The sequence below is a fragment of the Grus americana genome, chromosome 35 (genome assembly GCF_028858705.1).
Source record: "Grus americana isolate bGruAme1 chromosome 35, bGruAme1.mat, whole genome shotgun sequence".
NCBI lineage: Eukaryota > Metazoa > Chordata > Aves > Gruiformes > Gruidae > Grus > Grus americana.
The window spans coordinates 64568-86097 of NC_072886.1; the positions used below are offsets into that span (position 1 = coordinate 64568).

Here is a 21530-nt window from a genome sequence, read left to right on the forward strand (position 1 = left end):
CAGCACCACGGGGGAGGGGCCGGGGGCGTGGTCTGTCGAGGGGGCGTGGTCTGCCGGGGGCGGGTCCTGCCCGAGGGGCGGGGTTGGGGCAAGCAAAGGGATGAGCGCTCGGAGGGGCGGGGCTTCTCCGGGGGACGGGGCCTGCGCCAGCGGGGGGGGTGGGACCAGTGCCCAAGGGGGCGTGGTCATTGCATCGAAGAGGAGGGGCCAGTGCTTCACGGAGGGGGCTGCTGCCCCAATGGGACACGGCCAGAGCCCGGGGGTGGGGCTTTCCCAAGGGGGGCGTGGCCAGTGTGCCCTGGGGCGGGGCCAGTGCCTCCAGGGAGCAAGGCTCGTGCCCCATGGGGGATGGGAACCTGTCCCCAAAGGGGGCGTGTCACACGCCGGGGGCGTGGCCTGAGTGCTGAGGGGGCGTGGCCTGTGCCCGTAAGCGCGCCCCCTGGCGCTGGGAGGTGGAATTGAATTCCCACAGCAGACGTACCCCTACTCCAAAGGGAGCCGTACCCTTGCCCCGCCCCAAGTGGGCGTGTCCCTGCCCCAAAGGGGGCGTGGGTTATACCCCGGTGGGCGTGGTTTCTGCCCATAAGCACGCCCCCCCCTTGGGCGTGTTTAATTCCCACAGTGGCCACACCCCTACCCCGGGGGGGGCCCCACGCCCATACCCTTGCCCCCCCCAAAGTGGGCGTGTCTCCACCCTAAGGGGGAGGGGCCAGGCGTGGGGCGGGGTTAGCCAGGCGGGGAGGGGGAGGGGCGGCGGCGGCAGCCTTGCGAGCCAGCTTGGCGAGGAGGGGGCTGTGGGGGTGGCGCTGGCGGAGGTGGGCGAGGTGGGCGTCCTGGCTGTCGGCAGTGCCCCCGCACTCCTCGCAGACGTAGAGCTTGGCCCGCCGCTCCTTGTAGGCGTAGCGTTGGGCCACCCCGTGGATCTTCTTCAGGTGGGACTCCAGGGAGCAGCGCTGCGTGAAGGCTTTCTCGCACAGGCTGCACTTGTAGGGGCGCACGCCTGGGGCGGGGGGGGACACAACAAAAAGAGGGGTTAGAGGGGCACCCTGTCTCGTCCCTGTCCTCATCTGCATCCCTGTCCCCGTCTGTGTCCCCATCCCCATCCCTGTCTTCATCCCAGCTTCATCCTTGTCCCCATCCTTATCCTGTCCCATCCCCATCCTGTCCTACACCCATCCCATCCCCACCCATGTCCCCACCCCATCTTCATCCTTGTCCCCATCCTCATCCCATCCAATCCCATCCTCATCCTCATCCTCATCCCCATCCCATCCCCATTTCTGTCACCATCCCATCCTCATCCCATCCCACCCCGTCCCATCCCATCCCCATCCTCATCCCCATCCTCATCCTCATACCATCCTTGTCCCTATCCCATCCCCATCCCATCCTCATCTTCATCCCGATCCTCATCCCCGTCCCTGTCACCATCCCATCCTCATCTTCATCCCATCCTTGTCCTTATCCCATCCCATCCCCATCCCCCCCACACCCCCCCACCCACCAGTGTGGGTGCGGACATGCCGCTTGAGGTCGAAGGTGTCATTGAAGCCCTTCCCGCAGTAGGGACACAGGTGACGTTTCACCTCGCTGTGACACTTCAGGTGCCGGTTCAGCATCCGCTGGAACCCAAAACTCTTCTGGCACACGGGGCAGGAGAAGAGCTCGGTTCCACCGGGGACCCCCCCGGGGATGGGGACCCCCACTGGGACCCCCCCAGGGATGGGGATGCCCAAGGGGATGGGGGCACCCATGGGGCCAGATGGTACCTGCCAAGACATGGGGAGGGGAAGGAGTCAGCTCGTGGGGACACCCCCCCCAGCGTGGGATCCTTGGTCATGGGACACCCCCCCCCCAGCCACAGGAACACCCCAGTTTGGGGACCCCCTGGTCATGGGAATCACCAGGTCATGGGGACCCCCAGCCACAGGGACTCCCGGTCATGGCGACCCCCCCAGCCTGGGTACCCCCAGTTATGGGAACCCCCTGCTCATGGGGACATCCGATCATGGGGACCCCCAGCCAGAGGGACACACTAGTTTGGGGACCTCCCAAGCATGGGTGCCCTGCAACTTGGGGACCCCCCAGTCATGAGGACTCCCCCACCTTTGGGACCCCCAGCCCTGGAGACCCCCCCCCCAGCTTGGGGACACCCAGTTATGGGGACCCTCAGCCATAGGGACACCCCAGCTTGGGGATCCTCCAGTCATTGGAACCCCCAGGCACAAAGGTCCCCCCCACTTTAGGGAACCCCCAGTCACAGGCCCCCCCAGGCCATGAGACACCCCAACTTGGGGACACCCAGGTCACAGCCCCCCCCCCTCCAGGGGACCCCCACATTTAGTTCCCCCCCCTCCCTTACCTTGCCCTTGGGGTGCAGGAAGGGACCATGGGGGGCACGGGGGGCCGGGGGGGTCAGCGTCATGTCGAGGGGGGACACAGGGGATGCAGGTGCCTCCCCCACTGCTGGCTCAGGGTCCCTGCGCAAGGGGCAGCCCCCCAGGCAAACTGGGGGGGGACGACACACTGGTTGGGAGGGGTCCTGCACCCCCTAATACCACATCCCACAATGGGAACCCCCCAGTGGCATCCCCCTAATGGGACCCCCCCCAATGGGGAGCCCCCCAATATGACCCCCAACAACATGAACCCCTCAGTAGGGACCCCCAAATTTGACCCCTCCAATACAACTCTCCCAATGAAACCCCCCCATAGAGACACCACCCAATGTGACCGCCCCTCAAATGGTCATCCCCCACATTTGAAACCCCACATTGTGACCCCCCCAATGGGCACCCCAAAATGTGACCACACACACCCCATGATCCCCCAAATGGGGACCCCCCCCCAATATGACACATGCCCCCCCCAGTCCCAGCAGGGACCCCCAAAAAACCCCAAAGCAGGAGGAGGGGGGGGCCCTCCCCTCCCCACCCCCGCCATTTCGGGGTTCCCCCGACCGGTCGAGCAGCTCCGGCCGCGACGCCCCAAATTACGGGTTTCCGGCGGGTGTCGCCCGCGTGGGCCCTGGGGGGGGGGACGGGGGGGGGGTGTGGGACGGACACGACGACGCCACCACCCGCCCTCCCCTCCCCCCCCCAGGGCCTGGCAAGGGACCAGCACCCCCATTTCTCCCCCGAGGGACCCAGCACCCCAAACTCCCCCCCCACAAGGCACCCAGGTGTCCGAGCACCCTGACACACACCCCCCCCCCCCCGCCAAGGTAGCTGGACACCCAGCACCCTGACCCCCCCCCTTCATGCACCCAGCACCCTGACCCCCCCCCATGCACCCTGACCCCCCCCAAGGCACCCAGGTGTCCCAGCACCCTGACACCCCCCCCATGCATCCAGCTGCTCCCCTCCCCCCCGCAGCTCCCTGGGGTCCCGGTGACCCTGGTGACCCCGGGAGGGCCCCAGGCCCCTGGGGGGGGGGGGCCTGACGGGCGGCGGCGGCGTGGCCTCTGCCCCACCCGGGCGGGGCCCCACCCCCACTCTGTCATTAAGGGGGTTAATCACCACCCGGACGCCTGGGCCCCCCCCGGGGGATGGGGGGGGGACACAGAGGTAAAACAGAGGCCTCCCGGACCCCTGGGTCCCCCCTCAGATGCCTGATCCCCCCCCAAATATTTGGTGTCCCCCTCCCCAACATCTGGCTCCCCCCCAAAAGTCTCGATCCCCCCCCAGACACTTGGGTCCCCCCAATACTTGTCTCCCTTCAGACACCTGGGTCCCCCCCAAATTTTTGGGTCCCCCTCAAAACCTAGATCCCCCCAACATCTGGCTCCCTCTGAAAGCCTGGGTTCCCCTCAAGACCCCTGGGTGCCCCCTAATATTTGGGTGTGTGTCCCCCAACACCTGGGTCCCCCCAACACCTGGGTCCCCCCCAACATCTGGCTCCCACTAAAAGCCTCAGTGCCCCCCCCCCCCAGATGCCTGGGTCCCCCCCAATATTTGGGTCCCCCCCCCAAGACCTAGGTCCCCCCCCAACAGCCGGGTCCCCCCAAGACCCCTGGGTCCCCCCCAACACCTGGATCCCCCCCAAATATTTGGGTCTCCCCAACACCTGGGTCCCCCCCAAATATTTGGATCTCTCCCAACACCTGGGTCCCCCCTAAGACCTGTGTCCCCCAACACCCGGGACCCCCCCAAATATTCCCCCCCCCCCGCCACGTACTGGGGACGTAGATCTCCGCTCGCTGCTCGTCTGGCAGCTCGCTCCAGTTGCGCTTGGCCGTGGCCACGCACGGCTTCTTCACCAGGAAAGCGCGGGGCATGGCCACCACCCGATCCCCAATCCCTCGACGGATCCCCGCGATGACACGCCCCGGCCACGATCCCAACCAGTTCCACCAGCCTTCGGCCAGTCCAGCACCAGATCACCAATCCCTGGTGGGTATCGGTGCTGGATTCCCAGGTTGGGTGTCGTTGGATGGATCCCGGATCCCTGGTCGATTTGCAGCGCTAGATCCCCCCCCGATCCTCGGTGAGTTTTGGTGCCAGATCCCTAGTCAATTTTGATGCCAGATCACGAGTATTTGGGCAATACCAGTACTGGATCCCAGATCCCAGGTTGGTTTTGGTGCCAGATCCCCAAGCTCTGGTCAGTTTCAGGTCCAGATCACTAGTATTTGGTCGATTTCCGTGTTGGATCCCTTGATCCTTGGTCAATTTCACTTCTGGATCCCAGATCCTCGGTCAATTTTGTCACCAGATCACAAGTATTTGGTCAATTTCAGTGCCGGCTCCCAGATCCCTGGTCAGTTTCCGTCCCAGATCACGGGGATGTGGTTTATTTTGGTGCTGGATCCCCTGATCCCCAGTCAGTTTCAGTACCAGATCACAAGTATTTGGTCAATTTTGGCGCCAGATCCCAGATCCCTGGTCAGTTTCAGCGCCAGATCTCAGATCTTTGGTCAATTGCGGTGCCAAATCCTGGATCTTCAGTCAATTTTGGTGCCAGATCCCAGATATTTGGTCAGTTTCGGTGCCGAATCCCGGATCTTCGGTCAATTTCGGTGCTGGCTCCCGGCTCCCCAATGGGTTTCACCGCCGGATCCCAGGTCAATCCCGGCACCAGATCCAGCACCCTCAGTCCATCCCAGCACCCGATCCCGGTTCTGGCGTCAGCCTTGTGGCACCAAGACCCGGCAGCGTCACCGTCACCTGGCGCCACCAAGATCCAGTGTTAGCAAAACCGGCGTCACCGTCACCCGGCGATGTCACAGAGACCTGACGATGTCACCATTACCTGGTGTCACCAAGACCCAGCGGCGTCACTGTCACCGTGCTGTCACCGAGCTGTGCGCCGCTACTTCGACAACCCCGTCCCTTGCTGGCTACATGCCACCAGTTGCTGTTGGCGAGGCCGGTTGTTGACAGCTGAGCATCACCGGCTGTGCCGTGCCGGTTGTGCCGTGCCAGTTATTCAGTGCCAGTTATGCCGTGGTGGCTGCGCCGTGCCGGTTACACTGTGCCGTGCGGTGGCAGCTGCGCCGTGCCGGTTGTGCCGTGCGGTGCCGGCTGTGCGTCGCCGACTGTCCCGCCCCGGGAGGTGTTGCCGGGACCGGCGAGACCGGTTGTGCCGGAGCTGGTGTCGGAGCCGGTCGGTCGGGCGCCACATTGGGAAATAACGGGGAGCCCCCGCCCCGGCCTGGGGACGCGGGGGGACGCGGGGACACACGTGGGGGGGATGTGGTGGGGTGTATGGGGACACGGATGGGGGGCATGGGGACATTGGTTTGGGGGGACATGGGGGACATGGGGATGCGGGGTGATGGGGACATGGGGGGATGAGGTGTATGGGGGACAGGGGGCGTGGGGACACTGATGTGGGGAGAGAGGGACATGGGGGATGGGGGTGAACAGGGACATGGGGGCATTGGGGGGGACATGGGGGGACACGGGGGTGGGGGGGGTGTGTGGACACTGTTGTGGGGACACAGGGGACGTGGAGTGATGGGGACATGGGGGGACAGGGGGGACAGGGACATTGGGGTGAGGGGGACATGTGGGACACAGGCCCCTGGGGGCACAAGTGACGTGCCCCCCCACCCCCCCGGGTCAGGGCGGGACCCGCCAGGACCCCCCAGGGACCCCCCAGGCCCCAGAGGGGACGCGGAGACGCCCGGGAGGTGCCAGGTGAACCGGTGGCACTGGGACAGCCCTGGGGGGGAGGGTGGGGGGTGTCCCCAAGTCACTTGGGGGGGAAGGGGGAGGTCAGTGGGGTGACCCGGGTGTGTCTACATGTGGCCGGGGTGGGTGACCGGGGGGGGCGGGGGGGGGACGACACGACACAAGGGACAAAATGGGGAACACACACACAACACAGGACGCGGGGGAACCGGCTGGTCCTGCCCATGACTCACCCCCGCCCCGGGGGACCCGATGATGTCACGGCATGGGAGAAGGATGGGGGGGGGTATAGGGGCCATAGGGGTTATAGGGACCAGAGGCGGTCTGGGGAGGGGGGGGGTCTATGGGGTCTGTAAGGGCTGGAGGGGCGTATAGGGGCTGGGGTGGTCCATAGGGGCTCTATAGGGACTATAGGGGCTATAGGGGTTCTATAGGGACTATAGGGGGTCTAATGGGGTCCATAGGGTCTTGGGGGGGGGGGTGTCTATGGATCTATAAGGGCTCCATACAGATTATAGTGGGTCTAGGGGGTCCATAGGGGCTCCATAGGGACTACAGAGGGTCTAGGGGGTCTGTAGGGTCTTGGGGGGGTCTATGGGTCTATAGGGGCTCCATAGGGACTCTAGGGGGTCCAAAGCTTGTGTAGGAGCTTGGGGCCTACAGTCTGTGGGGCCTCTAGTGTCTATAGGGGGTCTGTGGGGTCCACAGGGGCTATAGGGGGTCTGTGGGGTCCATATGAGTTCTAGGGGGTCTATAGGGGGTCCATGAGGCCCACAGGGACTCTAGGGGGCCCATAGGGGATCTATAGGGGCTCTAAGGGGTCTATAGGGGCTCTATGGAGATCTGTAGGGATCTATGGGGGTCTATAGGGGTGTATAGGAGGTCTGTGGGGATCTATAGGGCTCTATAGGGGCTCTATAGGGATCTGTAGGGGTCTATAGGGGGTCTATGGGGATCTATGGGGATCTATAGGGGCTCTGTGGGGTCGGGACGAGGGAGCTCTAGGGCTCATGACGTCATGGCGGCGGTGGGTGGGGGAAGCGTGACGTCACGGCCGCGTCCCCGCCCCCCCGCCGCTCCCGTCGTGCCTCGCGCTCCCGTGGTAGCCCCGCGGCCATGGCGGGACCGTGGGGGCGGCTGGTGGCGGCGCTGGGACCCCCCGGGGACCGGGACCCCCCCCCGCTGCGTGCGCTCCGCCGGCCACGCCCCGCGCCACGTCATCAGGTACGTCAGCGCGACGGGAACACGCCTAGGTCCCTTATGGGGGTGGGTGGAGTGGGGTGTCACCTGGACCCCGGGGTCCCCTGGGGGGGGTGTGTGTGTGTGACATGGGGGGGGTGACCCGGACCCCTGGGTCCCCTATGGGGGGGTGATTTGGGGGTCCCCTGGGGTTGGGGGGGTCCCCGGACCCCTGGGTGTCATGTTCCCCCCCTTATTTCCCACCCCCCCTTTTTCAGACGGAGCTTCTGCTGCTGCTGCTGGAGTCCCCACGGGAGCTGTGCGGGGGGGGGAGCTCCGTGGGGGGGTCCCCAGAATGGGGGGACTCCGTGGGGGAGGTGGGGGGGGCCCTGCTGACCCTGTTGACCCTCCCACCCGCTCCTCCCCCCGCCCCCCCCCGCTCCCTCCTCCTTTTGGCCACCCTTACCTTCCTCTTGGCTACCGGGGATGTGGGGGGGGCGGCGGTTTTTGGGGCGCTGTTGGTGGAAGGGGGGGTTACGGGGGGGGCCCCAGCGACCGTGGCTGAATGTCTGCGGGAATTACGGCGCATGCGGATTCCTGGTACTCCCCCCCGAAACCTGGGACCCCTATGGAGATGCCAGCGGGAGACCCCCGGGATCCTGCCCTTGACCTTGCTGCTGGCTGAGGAGGGAAGGGGTAAGTTGGAGGCGGGGGGGGGGGATCCCAGTGCCTCCCATATTGGTACTGGGGGGGATCCCAGTGCCTCCCATAATAGCACTGGGGGAATCCCAGTGAGTCCCATATTGGTACTGGGGGGGATCCCAGTGCCTCCCATAATAGCACTGGGGGAATCCCAGTGAGTCCCATATTGGTACTGGGGGGGGATCCCATAATGGCACTGGGGGGGGGGATCCCAGTGGGTCCCGTACTGGTACTGGGGGGGGGATCCCAGTGCATCCCATAATAGCCCTGGGGGGATCGCGGGGTGCCCCATGGGGGGATCCCCCTCCCTGACCCCCCCACCTCCCCCAGATCCCGCGGATCCCCACGACGAGGCCGGGACGGATCCTGGTGAGTTCCACAGCCCTGTGGGGCCCGATCCTGGGGATCACCCCCCCCGACCCCAGGGAACCCCCCAGGGTCCCCCCTCCCTCGGACTTCCCCCCCCCAGGTCCCCTGGGATGTCCAGCCCCCCCCTCAGGGTTACCCCCCATCCGAGGGATCCCCCCCCCAAATCCCAGGAACCCCCCCAAGATCCTCAGCCTCCCCCCCGAGATTCCCCCTCTCCAATCCCAGGGACTCCCCCAAATCCCAGCCCAACCCCCCCAGGGACCCTCCAGGGTTGTGTCCCCCCCAAATCCCAAGAAACCCCCAAGATTCCCTGGGACCCCTCCCAAACCCCAGGATATCCCCTCCCAGGGACACCCCCCAGGGTTGTGTCCCCCCAAATCCCAGGGACCCCCCCCAAGATCCCCTGTGACCCCCCCAAAGACCCCCCCCCAAACTGCCCCCACAATGCCCCCCCAGGGACCCCCCAAAAGGGTTCTGTCCCCCCCCCCCTGCAATTCCCAGGGACCCCCTCCAAACCCTAGGATGCCCCCCACCCCAAGGACCCAGGGTTCCCCCCCCCCAAATTTCTAACCCCCCCTCTCCCCCTTCCAGCCCCCCCCTCCGCCTTCCTCCTCACCCCGGCCGCCCGCGCCCAGCTCCTCCGCCACCAAAACGGGGGGGGGGCCCTGGGGGGGGCCCTCCCTTACGCCACGGGGGACCCCGCCCCCCTCCACGCCACCCTCCTGAAAGGGGGGGGCTGTTTTGGGGGGCTCCCCCCCCCCCGTTTAGCCACTTTAGCCTTACATCCCGCTTTGCCCCCCCCCTTACGCCTCTTCTACCTGCTCTGCTTATTAGAGGGGGGGGCCCTAAAAAAACCCGGGGGGCCCCCCCCACCCCTGCCCCCCCACTTCACTGCTGCCCTTTTCCCAGGGGGAGGGGACCCCCCCGAAATATTTTTACCCCGTTTCGAGGCAGCAGCAGCTTTTTGCTCTCAAAATGGGGGGGTCCGACATAAAGGGGGGGGCCAGGGATGGTTATGGGGGTTGGTGGTTGCTTTAGGGGGGGGGGCCCCCATTTTATTTTGCCGGGCAGTTGTCGCTTATAACCGATGGTTTGGGGGGGACATCGGTGACAAATTGGGGGGGGCAGCTGAAAAATTATTGGGGGGGGGTCACCCTACCGGCCCCCCCCATTTATTAGAGTTGGCGAAAGTTTTGGGGGGCCCTCTAGGGGGCGCCCTACGGGGGAAGGTTTTTAGGACCCCCCCTCCCCCCCCCCGGGACCCCTCAGCTTCGGGGGGTCCTAAAGGTGTTGACGACCCCCCCGCTCCCCCCCCCCCGGGGGGATCCCCAAATCCGGGGGTACCTACGGAGGGTGATGGCGGCAGAAAAGGGGGGCTGGGGGGGGGGGGCAGGGGGTGTTGAGCGCCGCTGCCCCCCTCCTCTCTTTTTGGGGATCCCCCCTTTTACCCTCCCCCACTTTCGGACCCCCCCTTTTTTTTGGGGTTGGGGGGGACCCCGACGTTGGCGATCGCGCCCGCCTTCACGCCGCCCTGGCCGCCGCTTTGGGCCCCCCCAAATTAGCCGCCGTTTTGGGGACCCACCCCCGTTCTTCCGCCCCCCGTCCCCCCCAGGATGTTGGGGGGGGGGCAGGGGGAGGGCCCCCCACCCTCCTGCCTGCACTCGCCCCCCCTTGCTGCCTGCACTGCCTGCCCGGCCCCCCCCCTCCCTTCCCTGCCCCCCCTGGGGCCCCCCAAAATCCCGAGGGGTGGGGGAGGGCGGTGGCCACCCGGGGGGGGCCGGTGTCGGTCAGGCTGCGGTTACGGGTGGAGCTTTTGGGGGGGGCCCTAGATGGGGACCCCCCCCACGGGAAGGACCCCCCCCACGGTGGAGGACCCCCCCTCCCCCATCCTGCCCCCCCCCCCCAGTGCAGGACCCCCTCCCTCGGCTGCGACCCCTCCCCCCCCCATCCTGGCCCTGCAGGTGCGGGTGGGGGGCTGCACCCCCCGGGACCCCTCCCCCACCGAAGGGCGCCTGGTGGGGCTGGGGGGGGGAGGGGCCGAGCTGGCCCTCACCCTCCGCCCCCACCTCCCCCTGCCCCCCACCCTTGACGTCACCGCTATTTTCACCCCGGGGGGGGGAGGGAGGGGATGCCGGGGTGGGGGAGGGGTCCTGTTCGCGCCCCTCCCCCCCCTCCCCCTCCCTTTAGAGGTCCAGCTCCGCCCCCTCGCCCTGCCCCCCCCGTGGGACCCCCCCCGGCGCCGTCGGGCTTTCGCCTCCATGTGGGGGGCGCTGGGGGGGCACCCCGAAAGCCGCTTGGTTTTACAAAGTGTGGGGGGGGGCCCTCCCCCCGCCCTCGCCCCTTTTCTGCTGGATGGGGGAGGGGCGGAGGGGTGGGTGGCGGCGGCCGCCCTCCCCCCCCGGGGGGTGGTTTTGGTGAGGGGGGGGGCGGGGGGGGGATGGGTGGAGCTGAGGTGTCAGCGCTGGTGGGGGGTGGTGGCCCTGGCCAGGCTGCTGCGGGGGGAGGGGCGGGCGTGACACGGCGTGACGTGGCCTGTCGGGGCACGTCGACACGTGGCGGGGCCGTGGCGGGGTGTGTTGGGTCCCGACATGGCGTGACCTGGCGCGTCAGGGCCAATCGACAGGCGTCGAGGCGTGACGAGGCGTATCGGGGCGTGTCAAGGCGCGACGGGGCGTGTCAGGGCGTGTCGACGTGTGTCAGGGCGTGGTACGCTGGGCCGTGAGACGGCGCGACATGGCATGAAACAGCGCGTCGGGGGCCTGTCGGGGGCGCGTCGACATGTGTCGGGCGCATGACAAGGCGTGATGGAGCGTGTCAGGGCGTGGTCCCCGTCATGTTTCCCCCCCCTGCCGGTGTTGTCACCCCATGTCAACACGAGGAGCGCAGAGCTGGTGTCCGTCCATCTGTCCAGCGCGGGGGGGTCCCATGGGTGGGGAGGGATCCATGGGGGGCTGGGGGGGGGTCCCTGTGAGGGTGGGGGGCGATCTGGGGGGGCCCTTTGGGGTTGGGGGGCCCAGAGGCACTGGGGGGGGATCTGGGGGGGGCCCTGTAGGGATGGGGAGGGACATGGGGGGATCCATGGAGCTGGGGGGGGGGGGGGGGTGTCCCTGCGGGGTTGGGGTCGGGCCCGGGCCCAGCCGCTTCCCCTCCTCCCGGAACTACAACTCCCATCATGTCCCGCACCGGAAGCAACAGAGTCACCGCATCTCAAAAACTCCAGCACTTCCGCTTCCGGTCTGTCCCGCCATGGCGGCTGGGGTGAAGCTGTTGGCGGCTCCCGGCGCGGTGCAGCCCCAGTTACCGGCCCAGCTCCTGCCCTGCCGGGTGCTGCACGACGGGCCCGCGCCTGTGGCCGCTTTCCTGCGGGTCCAACCCGGTTCTGGTGGTGGTGAGGGCCGGGGGGAAGGCTCCGGGGCCTCCGGGGGGGGGGGGGCGCGGGGGCCTCTGTGGGGCTCGGGAGGTGTCTGAGGGGTTTGAGGGTGCTGACACCGGTTCCCCCCCCTCAGAGCTGTGGGCCTCGTTCCGGGGGAGGCGCCTGGGGGGCCGGGAGCTGCCGCTGCCCCCTGGTTACCGGGGGGTGCTGCTGCGGGAGGGGGAACCCCCCCCCGGCGACGAGGGAGACCCCCAGGTGAGCCCACTCCCCCCCAGCACCCTCTAAATCCCCTTCTATGGGTCCGCCCCCCCGCCCCCAGTAAACCTGACCTTTGACTCCCAGGACCAGTGGGTGAAGGTGATGGGCACCTTTGACGTCATTACGGAGTGGGGGGCTGACGCCGTCCCCTCCCCTACCGCGGGGGTGGCCCTGGCACTGCAGTGGGGGCCCCTCGCCTGCGCGGTGAGTCCCGGCACTGGGGGGGGGGGGGGTCCCGGGGTGTCGTGTGTGTGTGTGTGTGTGTGTGTGTGTGTCCCTTCTCATCCCCTTCCTCCCTCCCCAGATCCACGCGCCCGTGAGCGATGACAGTGATGAGGAGGCAGAGCCCTGACAGACCTCACCCCCTCCTACAACGCCCCTCCCCATGTGGGTGGGGCTATGTATGTACACACACGCACGCACATATATATATATATAAAAAAAGGAGCCAGAGCTGAGAACCAGGTGATGATGTTTAATTACCGGCTGTGGGGTAATGAGGGTGGGTGTGGTCTGAGTGGGTGTGGCAGGTGGGTGTGGCCAGCGGGGGGGCTGTGCCCTCACCACTTTCCCCTCTTGCTCCAGTCCTTGGGGGTGAAGTGGAGGCACTTGGCATCAATGCGCAGCACCCGCTTCAGCATCGCCCGCTCGTGTCCCTCCACGATGTCCTCCGACAGCGTCAGGATGTACTGTCCCTGCGGGAGGAGACACCCCAAAAATCCAGGGGGAGACACCCCAGTATCCATCCATGCCCCCCCCATACCGCACCCAAAGCTTGTGATGCTCCAAAGAGGAGTTGGGGTCCCCTCCCCAAGGTGGGTTTTTTTTTGGGGGGGGGGGTGTCCTCACAACCCAGGGGACCCAATATGCTTGTGTGTGTGTGTGTCCCCTGACCCAACCCAGGGGGATCCCGAAATCCGGGCAGCACCTTGTAGTAGTTGATGAGGTTGAGGTACTGGAGGGTGGAGATGACGTCTTCCTTCTTGATGCTGGTGATCTCACTGATCTCGCTGGTGGAGGGGAGGTTGCGGGAGGGGTTTTTTTGGGGGGGAAGGCCCCCCCAGATCCTCCTCAGCACCCCTCATCCCCCCTGGGCACCCCAAACTCAAGGGACACCCCCCCACACCCCAAGGAAGCCCTGAGGGCTGGGGGAGGGGTGGAGCTTAGGGCTGGGTGGGCAGGGCCTGAGGGTGTGGCCATGCCCTCATGGTAGTGGGTGGGGCTTTGTCATGGGGGTGTGGTCTGGGGAGGGGCATGCCCTTTCATGGGGCAAAGGGGTGGAGCCTAAAGGGGTGGGGCTTTGGGCAGGGTGGGCGGGGCTTGGAAGAGTACCATTTCCCCTGGGATAAACAAGGGGTGGAGCCTAAAGGGGAGTGGTCTCCATAATTAGGGGTGTGTCCTTGAGTGGGTGGGGCTTTGGGTGAGGTGGGCGAGGCCAGGAGGAGCAGCCAGTTCCCCAGGTGGTGGGGATCACTTGGGGAAAGCAAGGGGGTGGGGCCTCGGGGATGGGGGTGGGGCCTCGGGGATGGGGGTGGGGCTTACTTGATGGTGATTTGGGGGCGCTCCCCGCCCTCAGCCTTCAGCCCCATGAGGATCTCCAGGATGGTCTGGGACCAGTAGCTGCGGTAGGAGAGGAGCCCCAGGTCTGACAGCGGCTTCTCGGGGGTCCCTGTCTTCCCCTCCACCTTGGAGAGCTCGTAACCTGGCGGGTGGTCCCATGGGGAGGGGGTGTGTCACACCGCACCACCCAAAAGAGGGGTTCTGAGGTCACCCCCCACCCCCAGGAGGGTCTGCAGGGGCCTTTTGGGGGGATTTGGGGATCTCCCAGAGGGTTTTTCCCCTCCTCTGCCCACTCCGGAGGGAATTTGGGGTCCCCTGGTGTATTTTGGGATGCCCCAAGAGGGAGATTTAGCCTCCTGGGAGGGTCTCTGGGGTCCCCCCCCGTGGCAAATTTGCTCCATTGAGGGTTTTTTGGGGTCCCCTGGTGTATTTTGGGGCACCTCAGGGGGGGTGTTGACCCCTTGAGAGGGTTTTCAGAGTCTTTGGGGGGGGAATTTTGGGGTCCCTTAAAGCATTTTTGGGGTCTTTGAAAGGGTGTCGCTACCCCCTAGGGTCTTCAGAACTTGTCAAGAGAATTCTGGGGTCCTCCCAAGGATTTTTGGGGTCCCTGGGGGGTTATTTTGGCCCCTGACTGTTTTAAGGGTTTATCAGAGGGGGTTTGAAGCCTCTCAATGTATGTTGCGGGGGGCTGGCTTGGGGAGAGTTTGGGGGGGGGGTCCCTGGGGATTTGGGGTATCCCCAGGGATTTGGGGGGGGGTCCCAGCAGAGGAAATTTGAGGGGGGGTGTCACTCACTAAACTCGATGAGCAGCTTGCCGTAGCCCCGGCGCTGGTAGGGGGGCAGGGTGAGGATACAGGCCACGTTGTAATCCTCCGTTGATTCCTTCTCCTGCAGCACCCCCCCAACATCAGCTGGCACCCCAAACCCCCCTGGGACCCTCCCTAAACCCTCCAGGACCCCCAAAATCCCTGGGAACTCCCAACCCCCCCAGGAACCTCCCCAACTTCCCCTGGGAGTCCCCTTAACCCCCCCACAGGACCCCCAAAACTTCTGGAATGCCCCTGGAAGCCACCTAAAACTCTCCCAGGGACCCCCAAATCCCCCCTCAAAGCCCCACCCCCCCCTTCCCCAGATCCCACCCCTGGGGATCTCCCAAAAACCTGTTGAGGACCCTAAAACCCCGGGCCCCCAACCCTCCCAGAACCCAGCTCCGTCCCCTGGGACCCCCCTGTCCCTGAGACCCACTAAACCCTCTTCAGTCCCCCCAAGATCCTTACTCTTCCTCCTCAAGACCCCCAGACACCCCCCCAAGATCCTTCCCCATTCCCCAGAGACTCCCCCAAGACCCTTCCCCACCCCCCCAAGACCCTTTCTCAGCCCCACAGTGACCCCATAGGACCCTTCCCCACCCCTTCATTCTCCAGGGCTCCCCAGATCCCCTCCAGTTCCCCCAAAAGCCCCCTTTCCCCCCCCGAGGACCCCCCCCCCCAAGCCCCCCCTCCCCGAACCTTGGAGAAGTAGCCGACGATGTGGAAGCCTTTGCAGTCGTACTCGGTCATGACGTAAAAAAGAAAAGGGTCGGTGTCGTAATACAACGTTTTGTGATCCAGAAAACACTTGGCCAACAGACAAAGGTTTTGCGAATAACTCTGGGGGGAAAAAAAAAAGGGGGGGGGTGTTCAAGGGGGGGTTAAGGGGGAGCTCCAGGATTTGGGGGTGCCCCTCTGGACCCCCCCAGATCATCCTGCTTTACCTTGTTCTTGCGACCGTCGATCTCAAAGAAGGAGATAGTGCCTTTGCGGTAGATCTCATTGCCTGGGGGGTGTCGTAGGTCGCATTTGGTCTGGGGTGGGGGCAAAAACAAAGGGGTGGGGTGGTAAAAAGTGGGGGGGGCAGCGTTAGCCCAGGGGTTCAGTTCAGCAGATCCACCCCAGAGGGGTCCCAATCCACCCAGGGGGTCCCTAATCCATCCTGAGGAGGGTCGGTGTTATCCCGGGGGCCCCCAGGAGGGAGCATTTGCCCCAGGAGGGGTGGGGGTATCCTCAATTGTTTGGAGGGGGGTCAGTGTCCCCACATTGCCCCAGGGAAGCCAGATCCAGCCTGGGGAGGGGTCCCCCAGCCACGCCAAGGAAGGCAGATCCATCCCAAGGAGGGTCCCCAATTACTTTTGGGGTGGGGTGTGCGTAGGGGTCCCCAGTCACCCTGGAGGGTCCCCAATCCACCTTGCAGGGGGGAGCTCAGATCTTCCTGGGGGGAGTTATTTGTTACCCCAAGGGGTTCGATGTTACACCGGGGGGGGGGGGGGTCCCCAACCCACCCCAAGGAACGCAGATCCATCCCAAGGAGGGTCCCCAATTACTTTTGGGGTGCGGGGGGGGCCCCTACCAGGTGACGCTGGAGGCAGCGGAGGCTGTGGCCGTACTTGAGGCAGAATTCGCAGAGGTAGAGGACGGGCAGCGCCGTCAGCTCCTGGGGGTAGGGGGAGAAGTACCAGGGTTTGAGGCGATGGCGCCCCAACTCGATGCACTCGATGTTCTTCATCCGCGTGACGATGTCATCGTGGCTCCGATCCGAAACCAAGCTGCCTGTCATCCGCGGCGCTGAGGGGGCTCCGTCCGACGAGTCCTGGGAATCCTGGGGGGGGGGGGGGGGGGGGGGTGTCATTTTGTGTTACCTCCCACCACCCCCCGGCCATGAAACTGCCTGATGGTGGATTCTGCCTTCGCCTGCCTTGGTTTCCCCAGTTTGAGGTTGGTTTCCCTCCCTTTTCCCCTTCCCTTGCCTCAGTTTCCCTTGGTCAGAGTCTCCTTCCCCCACGCCCCGCCTCAGTTTCCCCATTTCCAGGCTGTTTCCCCCCGCCCCCGCCTCAGTTTCCCCACTTCCAGGCTGGTTTTCCCCTTCCCCCCCCCCCCCGTTTTCCCCTCCCCTGCCTCAGTTTCCCCATCTCGAGGCTGTTTCTCCCCTCCCTGTCCCCTCCTGTCCCTCCCCCACCTCGTCGGTCCCCAAACAGGCTGATTTCCTCTTGCGTCCTGGCTGGGCGGCCACTGCCCGGCGAGCGGAGCCATTCTGCAATGGGGGGGGCAGGAAGTTGGGGAGGTGTCAGCCCCCCCCTTCACACACCCCCCCCCCCAAGGACCTGGGGATCCCCCCCGAGGGGATGGGCCCCCCCTCCAATGGTCATAGGACCCCTCAGAGGGGCCAGAGGACACACATACACACATGCCCCTGGCTTTAGGGACCCCCCCAATGTGGTTTGGGGACCCCCCCAGGGTTTGGGGACCTCCCACCAGGGTTTGGGGACCCCCCACACATGGTCATAGGACCCCTCCAGGGTTTGGGGACACCCCCCCCCCCCCCAGGGCTTAAGGAACATCTCAAAGAACTGGAGACCCCCCCAGGACTTGAGACCCCCCTATAAGAGACTGGAGACCCCCCCCCAGGAGTCAGGGGACCCCCCCCCAAGGTTTGGGGACCCCCCCCAGGTTTGGGGATGCCCCCCAGGACCAGAGACCCCCCAGGGAGTGTGTGTGGGTTACTGGGGGGGTTACTGGGAGGACTGGGGGGGTTATTGGGAAGAGCAGGGGGGCTCCTGACTGGTTACTGGCTAGTTACTGGTGATACCAGTTAGTTACTGGGTGCTTATTGACTTTACTAAACAAGCACTGGTGTTACTGGGTAGTACTTGGAACTGAGTGGAGTTACTGGGAAGCTACTGCAAAGGCATTGCTCTTGCTGGTTAGTTGCGGGTGTTACTGGTTAGTTACTGGTTTTACTAAGGGGATTCTGGTGTTACTGGGAAATGACTGGGGTTACTGGGAATTTCCCAGTTGCTACAGGCATGAATAAGAAGTTACTGTGCAGCTGTTGCTCTTGCTAGTTAGTTATTGGTGTTACTGGTTGGTTACTGGTGATACTGGTCAGATAGTGGTGCTACTGGGCAATTACTGCTTTTATTAAGGGTATACTGCCAAGTACTGGGAGTTACTGGTTTTACTGGAAAGTTGCTACCTGGAATGACAGCAAAGTTTCTGACAAACTGCTGCTACTGGGCCGTTAGTGGTGTTACTGGGCAGAGTCGCTGGTGTTACTGGGTGCTTACTGGTCTTACTGGGGGGTTACTGGTGTTACTGGGAGGGATTACTGGGAAGCACTGGTCTCACCTGGGGGAAGACGGAGGCCTGCGAAGTCTCGGTGGCGGCAGGGACGGGAGTGGCGGGTGACACCACCTCCACCTTACGCTTCTGTGGGGACACCAGTTAGTCCCTCCCAGTTCAGCCCAGCCCTACTGCTGGGGGGCAGCTGGGAGCAGTGAGAGGTTCTGTTGCTCCTCCCCAGTGCTCCCAGTATTGCCCCAGCAGCCTGTAGTAGTCCCCAGTATCATCCCAGTTCTCCCAGTTTCCACCCCAGCAGCCCCCCAGTGCTCCCAGTATGGCCCCAACAGCTCTTAACAGTCCCCAGTATCATCCCAGTTCTCCCAGTTACCACCCCAGCAGCCCCCCAGTGCTCCCAGTATGGCCACAGCACAGCTCTGCCCTGGGAGGGGGAGGCTCAGGGGACATCCAGCTGGGGGGGACGACAGGGGGACTGGTGGGGGGACACCATGGGGCTGGGGACACCCAAGGGGGGGACCCACTGGGGACACGGGGACCCACTGGGGACAAAAACCGGACACCCACTGGGGACAGGGACAGTGACGGAGACCCGTTTGGGACAAGAACCCACTGGGGACAAAACCAGACACCCACTGGGGACAGGGACCCACTGGGGACAATGCCAGTGACAAAACCCCTCCAGAACCAGAACCTGCCATGGGGACACTGGGGGGGGGGGGGGGAGGTGGGGGCATGCGTGTGTGTGCACGTGTGCGTGTGTCACTACGGGACCTGCCCGGGCACCCACTGGGGACATTTGGGGACAGTTGGGGACCCTGGGGGTTACCGTGGGGCGCTGGCTGCCGGGCGGGGGGGCCGGGGGGGGCTCGGCCTCGCTCTCCTTGGGCAGGTGAAAGCGAAGGGTGATCTGAACTGGCACCGGCACCGTCCCTGTCCCCGACCCCGGTGGCCCCGGTGGCCCCGGCAAGCTCTTCCCGCTGGCGGGGGCTGCCGGCAACGCCAGGTCCAGGCTCTTCCTCTGCGCCGGGAGGAAGAGGAGGCATTTAGGGGGACGTTGGGGACGTTGTTGGGGACAAAGCCACCGTGTGGCTTTGGGGACAAACCAAAGGGGTGGTGGCCCCCCCCACCCCCCCGCAGCCGCCCCCCCCCTCGCCGCCATCCCGCCCTCGCCGCTTGTCCCCAGTGGATTCCCCGGTGTCCCCTCCCCAGGTGGCGGGGATGTCCCCAAGGTCCCACAGAGGGATTTGGGGATGTCCCCAAGGGGTTGGGGGTGGCCTCTGGGCGGGGGGGGTGTCTGGGGATGTCCCTTGGGTCTGGGTGTCACCACCGCCCCCTCCCAGGGGTGTCCCCAGGGTTGGGGGGGGTTGACAGGGGGGTGGCCCCTGACTGTGGGTGTCCCCAACAGCTCCCGGTGTCCCCACCGGACCCGGTGATGTCCCCCACCATGGGGGCTGGGTGTCCCCCTCACTTTCCACCCACCCCCCCCCCCCGAGGGGGTTTGGGGATGTCCCTTGGCTCCAGGTCTGTCCCCAATGGCTCCGGGTGTCCCCTCCTGGCTCCAGGGCTGTCCCCTGGCCAACGCGTCCCCACGGGGCTGTCCCTTGTCCCTGGTGCGTGTCCCCACAGCTGTCTCCTGTCCCCACACTGTCCCTCGTCCCCAGTGTATCACCCCAACGCTGTCCCCGCAGCTGTGGGGGAATGTGTCCCTTGTCCCCGTGCTGTCCCTGGTGTCCCCCCAGGGCTGTCCCCTGTCCCCACGCTGTCACTGGTGTCCCCCCAGGGCTGTCCCCTGTCCTTGCTGTGTCCCCCAGGACTGTCCCCTGGCCCTGGTGTCTCCCCTTTGCTGTCCTCTGTCCCCACCTTGTGTCCCCAGTACCATCCCTTGTCCTCACGCTGTCCCCTCCCCACCCAGGGCTGTCCCTTGTCCCTGGTGCCCTCACAGGGCTGTCCCCTATCCCCACACTGTCCCTAATGTGCTCTCTCCCATCCCTAGGGCCACCCCCTGTCCCCACACCCCCCCACCCCCATTACAACATTCTCCTCTTCCCAGGACACATCCTCCCCCTCCATGTCCCTGAGCCCGTCCCTGGTGTCCCCAAACTGTCCCCTCACCGGGTCGCGTTCGGGGGAGCCTGGCCGGGAGCCGGGCAGCCCGTTCTTGGTGGGTGTCTTGGCCTCCTTCCGTGGCACCTGCACCCGCTTCAGGTCCAGCCGGTCGTGTGTCACCCATTCGTCCAGCCGCTTGTTGACTGGGGACACGGGAATGGGGGGACACATGCGGAGTGATGATGGCACCCTAACACCCCCCCCCGCCCCCATAGCCCCTCCGTGTCCCCCTATACCCCGCCGCAATCCCCTATAGCCCCTCCGCGTCCTCACCCCACCCTTGGGGACACCAAGAGACACCGGGAGGGTGACACATGGTGTGCCCAAGGGGTGCTGGCACCCCTAGAACCCCCCCCCCCCATGTCCCCTCTGTGTCTCTGTATAGCTCTTCCACATCCCCCTGTAGCTCCTCTGTGACCCTACCCTGCTCTTGGGGACACTGGGGTGGGGGTGCTGGCACCCCCAAGCCCCCCCCATGTTCTCCTGTAGCCCCTCCGTGACCCTGTCCCCCATGTAAAGACACTAGGGGACACAGACAGGGTGATGGGGGGGGCTGGCACCCTCAGGGGCCCCCAGAACCTCTCCGTGTCCCCACCCCATCCTTGGGGACACCATAGGGGTGGTGACCCCCTTGTCCCCATGGTCCCCCATCCCTGTGCCCCTCCCCCCCATGCCCGTGGCTCCCCCCTTGTTGTCCCCCCGCCCCGTCCCCATGTCCCCACTCACAGTCGATGTAGTGGACGTAGAAGAGCTTCCTCCCGCTGATGTCCTTCACGCTCAGGATCTCAGCCAGTGCTGGGGGCAATGGGGGGGGGGGTGTCACCCCCTCCCTTTTTGGGGGACCAACCCCCCTCCAGGTACCCGCAAAACACCCTGGGGACCCCTGAATACCCCCCAGCCTGGGATGTGCCTTGGGGGGGGGCCAAACCCCACCCCTGCCCCCCCAAAACACCTCCACACACCCCCAAGTGTCCCCAACCCCCCCCGGGCACCCCCCAGTACTACCCCCACCCCTGGGGAGCCCCCCCATAACACCACCCTGTAGGCCCCGCCCCTCCTCACCGAGCCCCGCCCCCCTCCGGGCCCCTCCCTTCCCCAAACCCCACCCCCTTCCCCAGGCCCCGCCCCTCCTCTCCAGGCCCCTCCCTTCCGTTCCCCTCCAGACCTCTCCCTCTCCACTACCCACGCCCCGCCCATGCATGCAGGCCACACCCCCTCCTGTCAGTCCATCCATCCAGGCCCCGCCCCTTCCCTCACAGACCACTCCCTTCCATCCGGGCCACGCCCCTCCGGCCACGCCCCCTTCACTCCCCCCCAGCTGAGGCCCGCCCCTGCGCTCAGGCCACGCCTCCCTTTCCCACTCCCTCCTTTCCTTCCCCTTCACCTAGGTCCCGCCCCGCATGCACGCCCCGCCCCCCATCCACCACCAGGCTCCTCCCCTCCAAGCCCCTCCCGCGTCCCCGCCCCGCTCACGCCACTCATCCTCGTTGTCCTGGTTACGGCGCAAGACGGGCAGGCGGCAGCCCTCGGACACCTCCCCCTGCGAGAGAAGGCGGAGCGTCAGCCCGGGGGAGGGCACGAGGGGGGGTCTGGGGGCATCCAGGGGGGTCCCCAAAACCCCGGGGGGGTCTCCGCTACCCCCTCCCCGCCCCCCACTCACCACCTCCGCCATCCTCCCTGGCCTCCGCTTCCGGGCCGCCGGACCTACTTCCGGGATTTGACCCGCCCCTTCCTGTT

The 21530-nt window shown here is 65.7% G+C and overlaps 3 protein-coding genes across 8 annotated transcripts; 1 reads left to right on the forward strand and 2 right to left on the reverse strand.

Moving 5' to 3' along the window:
- Positions 1-695: 695 nt before the first annotated feature.
- Positions 696-4312, reverse strand: OVOL1 (ovo like transcriptional repressor 1). Its single transcript, XM_054808235.1, has 4 exons — positions 4177-4312; positions 2363-2508; positions 1505-1769; positions 696-1000 (listed from the first exon to the last, which is right to left on the reverse strand). Exons 1-4 carry the CDS (start codon positions 4274-4276, stop codon positions 696-698), a joined length of 816 nt encoding a protein of 271 aa, XP_054664210.1. The 5' UTR covers positions 4277-4312.
- Positions 4313-7203: 2891 nt separating this feature from the next.
- RNASEH2C (ribonuclease H2 subunit C) lies at positions 7204-12475 on the forward strand. Of its 2 annotated transcripts, XM_054808345.1 has the most exons (6): positions 7204-7358; positions 7592-8009; positions 8346-8384; positions 11891-12012; positions 12100-12219; positions 12320-12475. In XM_054808345.1, exons 1-6 carry the CDS (start codon positions 7251-7253, stop codon positions 12365-12367), a joined length of 855 nt encoding a protein of 284 aa, XP_054664320.1. In that variant the 5' UTR covers positions 7204-7250; the 3' UTR covers positions 12368-12475. The 2 variants fall into 2 exon arrangements, 1 of the variants encoding a protein (XP_054664320.1); XR_008574521.1 differs by lacking the exons at positions 11891-12012; positions 12100-12219 and adding an exon at positions 8976-11772 and having other exon boundaries at positions 12320-12453.
- Positions 12471-21506, reverse strand: KAT5 (lysine acetyltransferase 5). Of its 5 annotated transcripts, none has more exons than XM_054808339.1 (14): positions 21454-21506; positions 21267-21333; positions 20520-20588; positions 19800-19936; positions 18514-18705; positions 17736-17816; positions 16567-16641; positions 15961-16209; positions 15329-15418; positions 15084-15224; positions 14370-14463; positions 13558-13717; positions 12944-13025; positions 12471-12710 (listed from the first exon to the last, which is right to left on the reverse strand). In XM_054808339.1, the coding sequence occupies exons 1-14, from the start codon at positions 21463-21465 to the stop codon at positions 12576-12578; spliced, it is 1584 nt and encodes a 527-aa protein (XP_054664314.1). In that variant the 5' UTR covers positions 21466-21506; the 3' UTR covers positions 12471-12575. The 5 variants fall into 5 exon arrangements, with proteins under 5 accessions (XP_054664314.1, XP_054664315.1, XP_054664318.1 ...); XM_054808340.1 differs by having other exon boundaries at positions 21457-21491; XM_054808343.1 differs by lacking the exon at positions 18514-18705.
- Positions 21507-21530: the final 24 nt, after the last annotated feature.